This window comes from Canis lupus, chromosome 20 (assembly GCF_011100685.1).
Source record: "Canis lupus familiaris isolate Mischka breed German Shepherd chromosome 20, alternate assembly UU_Cfam_GSD_1.0, whole genome shotgun sequence".
Classification (NCBI taxonomy): domain Eukaryota; kingdom Metazoa; phylum Chordata; class Mammalia; order Carnivora; family Canidae; genus Canis; species Canis lupus.
The window spans coordinates 52035010-52042263 of record NC_049241.1 but is presented as its reverse complement, the minus strand read 5'-3'; the positions used below and the strand labels follow the sequence as shown (position 1 = coordinate 52042263).

The 7254-nt window shown below is 39.0% G+C and overlaps 1 protein-coding gene across 1 annotated transcript; it reads left to right on the top strand.

Moving 5' to 3' along the window:
- The first annotated feature begins 910 nt into the window (after positions 1–910).
- On the top strand, positions 911–1867 carry OR7G7 (olfactory receptor family 7 subfamily G member 7). The gene has a single exon (NM_001389188.1). The coding sequence runs from the start codon at positions 911–913 to the stop codon at positions 1865–1867; it is 957 nt and encodes a 318-aa protein (NP_001376117.1).
- Positions 1868–7254: the final 5387 nt, after the last annotated feature.

Genomic DNA, 7254 nt, shown 5'->3' with positions numbered 1-7254 from the left:
TCAGCATAATACTCTCCAGTTCCATCCACGTCAAAGCAAATGGTGGGTATTTGTCATTTCTAATGGATGAGTAATATACATATGCAGTGAAATGCCGGGACACCTGCACCCCGATGTTTCTAGCAGCAATGTCCACAATAGCCAAACTGTGGAAGGAGCCTCAGTGTCCATCGAAAGGTGAATGGACAAAGAAGATGTGGTATATGTATACAATGTAATATTACTCAGCTATTACTAAAACCCTGATTTAATATTGCTTGGTCTTGAGTTTCCTGCTTGCTAATTGGAAGCTGGAGAATTTTGAAGGAATAAAAACATATACTTTTCCTATCTTATTCCTATTATGTGGCATGGTGTGAGAAAATAACACATAAACTTGGAGTAATTGAGGAATGTAAAAAAGAGGAGGACAAAAACAAAAGAGGTTGAGAAAAGGAGAGAGACCAAGACAGGTAAAAGGCAAAAGAAAAGATGAATAATATTAATTTCTGTGATGAGCACTGGGTCTTCTATGGAAGTCTTGATCACTATAATGTATACCTGAAACTAATATTACACTCTATGCTAACTGGGATTTAAATAAAAACTATTTTTAAAGATTTTTTTATTTATTCATGAGAGACACAGAGAGGCAGAGACATAGGCAGAGGAAGAAGCAGGCTTCCTGCAGAGAGCCCGATGTGGGACTCGATCCCAAGACCCAGGGATCAGGCCCTGAGCCCAAGGCAGATGCTCAACCACTGAGTCACCCAGGCATTCAAATAAAAACTACACCTGAATATTATTTTCTTTTTAATAAGAAAAGAAATAATATTCAATTCATATCAGGATTTTCTAAAGACAAGGGATACTTGTACCTCTGTTACATGTACTCTCCTCTGTGCTTTTTTCCATCAGTCTCATCAAGAACATGGAACCAGAAAACCAAACAGGTGTAGCAGAATTCTTCCTTCTGGGTCTCTCAGAAGATCCAGAATGGCAGCCCCTTCTCTTTGGACTGTTCCTGACCATATACCTGGTCACTGTGCTAGGAAACCTGCTCATCATCCTGGCTATCAGCTCTGACTCCCACCTTCAAACACCCATGTACTTCTTCCTCTCCCACCTGGCGTTCACTGACATCTGTTTCAGCACCACCACCATCCCCAAGATGCTGGTGAACATCCAAAGACAGAGCAAATCCATCAGTTACACAGGCTGCCTCACCCAGGTCTGCTTTGTCCTGTTTTTTGCAGGCTTAGAAAACTTTCTCCTTGCAGCAATGGCCTATGACCGCTATGTGGCCATCTGCCATCCACTGAGGTACACAGTCATCATGAACCCCCACCTCTGTGGCCTGCTGATTCTACTCACCCTGATCATCAGCATTGCAGATGCCCTACTCCACAGTCTGATGGTGTTGCGACTCTCCTTCTGCACAGATCTGGAAATTCCCCATTTTTTCTGTGAACTTGCTCAGGTCATCAAGCTCGCCTGTTCTGATACCCTCATCAATAATATCCTGATGTATTTAGTGACCAGTGTATTGGGTGGTGTTCCTCTCCTTGGGATTATTTTCTCTTACATTCAAATTGTCTCTTCTACTCTGAGAATGTCATCAGCTGGGGGGAAATATAAAGCCTTTTCCACCTGTGGGGCTCATCTCTCAGTTGTTTCTTTGTTCTATGGGACAGCTTTTGGGGTGTACATTAGTTCTGCAGTTTCTCATTCTTCCAAGGATACTGCAAGAGCCTCAGTGATGTACACCGTGGTCCCTCCAATGTTGAACCCCTTCATCTACAGCCTGAGGAACAAGGACATGAAGGGAGCCTTGAAGAAACTCATCTTGTTTGCTACTGTGTCATCTGCCTTGGTCTTGGGCTTCTAGAATGAGTCAAAGTACAGGAATACTGGGTGATCAGGTTGTCTGACCTTTCCCTCAACAAGTTCTTATGTTTCAGTGGTTAAATACCATAAAGGTAGTTCAACTTAGGTTGAAAACTGACTTTGGGTTCTCTAGCTTTGGTGTTTTTGAGGATGTATGTGAACACTCTGAGCTTGATTTTTGGGAACCATTGAAGTAGAATGGATTCTGTCTATGGTTATTTTAGGGGACAGGTTCTCAGGAAAATGTTAGTGACAGAAGGATAGGGTGGGAAAGGACTGAACAAGGGTGTCATTATAGCCAGAGGACTGGCCTCAGCCTAGATTTGTTGTACTCTTAACCACTAGACACTAGAAAAGTGGTAACTATATGAGAAGATGGATATGGTAATTAGCTTGCTCAGCATGATAAGTCCATTATGTATGTATATCAAATCATCATTATGTACACTTTAAATATATAATTAAAAAAAAAGAGAGGTACTTCGGTGGCTCAGTTGGTTAAGGGTCCAACTCTTGATTCCATCTCAGGCTGTGATCTCAGGGTCTTATGATTGAGTCCCACATCAGGGTCTGCTCTCAGTAGGAAGTTAGTTGGAGAATTCTCTCCCTCTCCCTCTCCCTCTGCTCCTCTCACTGTTCACACATTCTCTCTTTCTCTCTCAAATAAATAAAAATAGGGCACCTGGGTGGCTCAATCGGTTAAGTATCTCCCTTAGGGTAAGGTCATGATCTTAGTGTCCTGGGATCAAGCCCACATCAGGCTCCCCGCTCAGTGAGGAGTTTTCTTCTCCCTCTGCCCCTCCTCCCATTCATAGCTTCTCTCTCTCTCTCTCTTTCTCTCTCTCTCTCAAATAAAATAAAATAAAATAAATCTTCAAAATAAATAAAAACAAATCTTAAAAAATAAAAAGTAAAAAATAAATTTGAAAAAGAGAGGTAGAGAGAAAAACATAGCATTCTCAGTCTCAGCTTGAGACAAACAGCCTATGTGAATTTGAGAAAGGTAAGGAATTTGGCAAATTAAGTTCTGGTTCCTTCACCAATTATCCTGATAATCTTAACAAGTACTGCACAATGCCAGCGTCTGCTAAGCAATTTTGATGTAAATATTTTGATTCCCTACAACCTAAAGGCTCTTGTTGACTGGCACCTTCCCCAGCAATTGTCCTAAGTAACCCATCCACTGATTCTGTCCTCAATAAAATCTTCCTATTTGCTGGTCTCACTGGTTCTGTTTTTCACTGTGCTCCAGAACCATACCATTTTAGTTACTGTGTCTCCATAATTAATCTTGATACATACTAAAGCAATTACTCCTTCCTCTTATGTGTCCTCAAATCAAATATTCTTTCTCCATTGCTCTTTCATACAAATTTTAAAATCAATCTCTCAAAATACAATAACATCTCGGAATTTCCATTAAATCTATAAAGTTAGTTAAGGTAAATTGTTTCTATGACATTGTGCATATCTATCTAAAAATAGAATATTCTTTCATTTATTTGGGTCTTTTTTAGAAATAGTTTTAATTTTTTGAGATCTTGCTATATGGCTTTCCATAGCAGCTGTACCAGTTTATATTCCAAATAGTGTAAAAAGGTTGCCTTTCTCCACCTACTTGTGGGTTGTCTCTGGTAACAGCCAAGTTAACAAGTATTAAGTAATATCTCAGTGAGGTTTTGATTTGCATTTCCCTGATGTTTAGTGATGTTGAGAACCTTTTTATGTACATGTCAGCAATTTGTATGTCTTTTTTTTAAGTTGCCATCTATTCAGGTCCTTTGCCTATTTTTAAATAAGATTATTTGAGTTTTTGAGCACTAGATGCTACACTATATGTTGGCAAATCAAACTCCAATAAAAAATATACAAAAAAGGATTATTTGAGTTTTTACTGTTGAGTTGTATGAGTTCATTATATAGTAAGGATATGAACCCCTTAAGGATATGAGCTTTGAAAAGATTTCCTTCTATTCCAGAGGTTGCGTTTTCATTTTGTTGATTGTTCCTTTTCCTATGTAGAATCTTTTTAGTTTGATGTAGTCCAACATGTTTATTTTTGCTTTGTTGCCTTTACTTTTCATGTCCAATCCAAAACATCATCACCAAAACCAAAATCAATGGATTATCCCCTACATGTTGTCCTTGGAGTTTTACAGTTTCAGATCTTATATTTGACTTTTGTGATTGGTGTAAGGTTGGGGTCCGGTTTCATTCTTTAATCTTCATTACCCAGAATAAGTATCCACTTACCTGTGAACATAAACCAGCAGAATCACTTGCCCCCATCCCACTTACCATTTATGGTTTCATTTTCTTGTAATATGTGGAAAACTTTATCATTTTTTGAGCCCAGCTAAGTCTTCATATCTCCCTATTATTCGTGTGTTTGAAGTTTATTGGTGTTATGATGGTGAAGAGTGATATTATAATGCCATTTTGTCATAAGTCTATTTTCAAAAATATATTTTTTCAAAATATGGCTTAAGAAAATTCTATTAGAAAGAGTTAAAATGTGAAAAAAAAATCAAGTTAAAATGTGAAATACATTGGTGAATACGTGAAAATACTGAAATGCTTAAAGAAATACGTTTTCAAGTATTATTATTAATATTAACATGGGGTACCATCCACATCTATTATTACACATGAAATCTCTGGGTGATGGACAAACTGCACAGTACTTCCTTTCAGTGACATTGAACTTTATCATAACAGAATAAAAAAATGAAGAACCATAATTCAATCTAAAACTCCACACTGGGAAAAAAATGTACATTGTATCTATGGACCAGGTGATTATGAAAATTTAAAAAGAGAGTATTAAGTCTGTCTGTATTGATCACAGCCCTAATGATCACAGTGAATAGATGAGATTCTCCGATGGAGAACAGAAAACAGGTACAGGAAACATTCGATGACTCTAAAAGTGAAATATTCAGGATCCCTGGGTGGCGCAGCGGTTTAGCGCCTGCCTTTGGCCCAGGGCACGATCCTGGAGACCCGGAATCGAATCCCACGTCGGGCTCACGGTGCATGGAGCCTGCTTCTCCCTCTGCCTGTGTTTCTGCCTCTCTCTCTCTCTCTCTGTGACTATCATAAATAAATAAAAATTAAAAAAAAAATAAAAGTGAAATATTCCTAGGAGTTTGAATTTTACAATATCTTTATATTTATAAATATATTATTTACACCCAGTACATGAATAATACTTACACACTTAAAATTGGAATTAGGCTTCAAGATATTAATCATATAGTGATACCTCTCTCTGTAACTTTAAGAAAAGAAGCCTGGAACTCATTTAAAAAGGAGTGTGTGTAAAATGTGTGCAAGGTGTATGAGAGAGAGGTAAGCATGAATGGGCGGGGAAAATGACATACACCTGGCCTCATAGGCTCATGGATTAGCCATCATGAATTCCTCTCTTCTTAGTCTCGGTCTTTAAGGATTTGCAGAGCCTATGGATCAGAAAGGCACTAAAAATATTGTCTAATGAGGAGCTTTGGATATTGACTCCCCAGGGATAAAACGCTTCCGTAGCCCTTACCTAGTCAAGAAGAAGCACACCTGAGACTCCAAACAGGAATGATCTTTCTTGACCAGGAGCCCATTGCCTCACTTTGTCTCTCTGCCCTTCCTGAAGACAGATCTTCCATCTTTATATCTAGGTAACATGTGATACATCATTCCACACTGATGCCAGCCAGGTAACTGAAAGTCCTTTAGGTAATGCTTCTGTACAAGGATCAGGTTATTTTATTACAGATTCATCCAGGGCAAGCAATGAGGAGTCTGCATACATGGAATGATGAGAACCAAGTGTCCCATGCACTCTAGCCTGTCTTCCTGTTGACAAGTTCCTCTGTATATTTGTACTGATACTGACCCTGGTCTCAATCAGTTGGTCCCCTAATCTCTCTAAAATATGACAGAAAATATTTTCCTTCTGATTAAAATCAGCCCCCCCCTTTTTAAGTTTAGTTGCCATCTGTCACCTCACATTCATTTCTTGTGATGAGAAATTTTTTTAAAGATTTTATTTATTTATTTGAGAGAGAAAGAGAGAGCGTGTGCATGAGCAGTGGGGAGGGGCAGAGGGAGAAGGAGAAGCAGACTCCCCGCTGACCAAGGAGGCCAGGACCCTGGGATCATGACCTGAGCCAAAAGTAGACTCTTAACTGAGTGAGTCACCCAGGTATCCCAAAAATCAACCCCTTTTATTTTATTTTTTTTTATTTTTTATTTTTTTATTGGTGTTCAATTTACTAACATACAGAATAACACCCAGTGCCCGTCACCCATTCACTCCCACCCCCCGCCCTCCTCCCCTTCTACCACCCCTAGTTCGTTTCCCAGAGTTAGCAGTCTTTACGTTCTGTCTCCCTTTCTGATATTTCCCACACATTTCTTCTCCCTTCCCTTATTTTCCCTTTCACTATTATTTATATTCGCCACTCTGGAAAACTGTGTGGAGGTTCCTCAAACAGTTAAAAATATACCTGCCCTACGACCCAGCAATTGCACTGTTGGGGATTTACCCCAAAGATACAGATGCAATGAAACGCCGGGACACCTGCACCCAGATGTTTCTAGCAGCAATGGCCACGATAGCCAAACTGTGGAAGGAGCCTCGGTGTCCAACGAAAGATGAATGGATAAAGAAGATGTGGTTTATGTATACAATGGAATATTACTCAGCTATTAGAAATGACAAATACCCACCATTTGCTTCAACGTGGATGGAACTGGAGGGTATTATGCTGAGTGAAGTAAGTCAGTCGGAGAAGGACAAACATTATATGTTCTCAACCCCTTTTAAAACAAGATGAGCATTATACACTTTCCCACATTTACTTGAATTCTTGTGATGGTCGTGGGGAAGAATTTGGGTCAGCTTTTCCTTTTACTTGCATTCCTGGTTCTTGACATACTGTTGCATAGAAGAGTGTATTATCCCTGTAGTTCCCTTGAGGACACAAGGAAAAGAGTCAAGGTACAGGCAGATATAGCTGACGACCCTGTGAGTACATGTATTCATCATCATAAAATTACCAAGAATTTTATATCACAATAGCAGAGATGTATAATAAAAAACATATGAACACCCTTCCACTCATTCCAGATGACCAAATGTTGATTTTCTGATATATTGGCTTCAGGTCTTTTCTATAAAGTTAAAAAAAAAAGTAAATATATACGCACCTCTTTTTCTTCCCCTCCTGTTCTCCCCTTCCCAGAGAGACAACACAGTCTTGAATGTGATGGTATCCCCCATTCATAGTTTTATATTATACATGTCTTCATAAACATACATAGGATAAAAGGCCTCAACCATAATATCCATCAGTTAGGGAATGGGGAAATAAACCATGATGTAACAATATC

What these genes read in the sequence shown, in the direction of transcription:
- OR7G7 (NM_001389188.1), top strand. Translation starts at nt 911, where the DNA reads ATGGAACCAGAAAACCAAACAGGTGTAGCAGAATTCTTCCTTCTGGGT.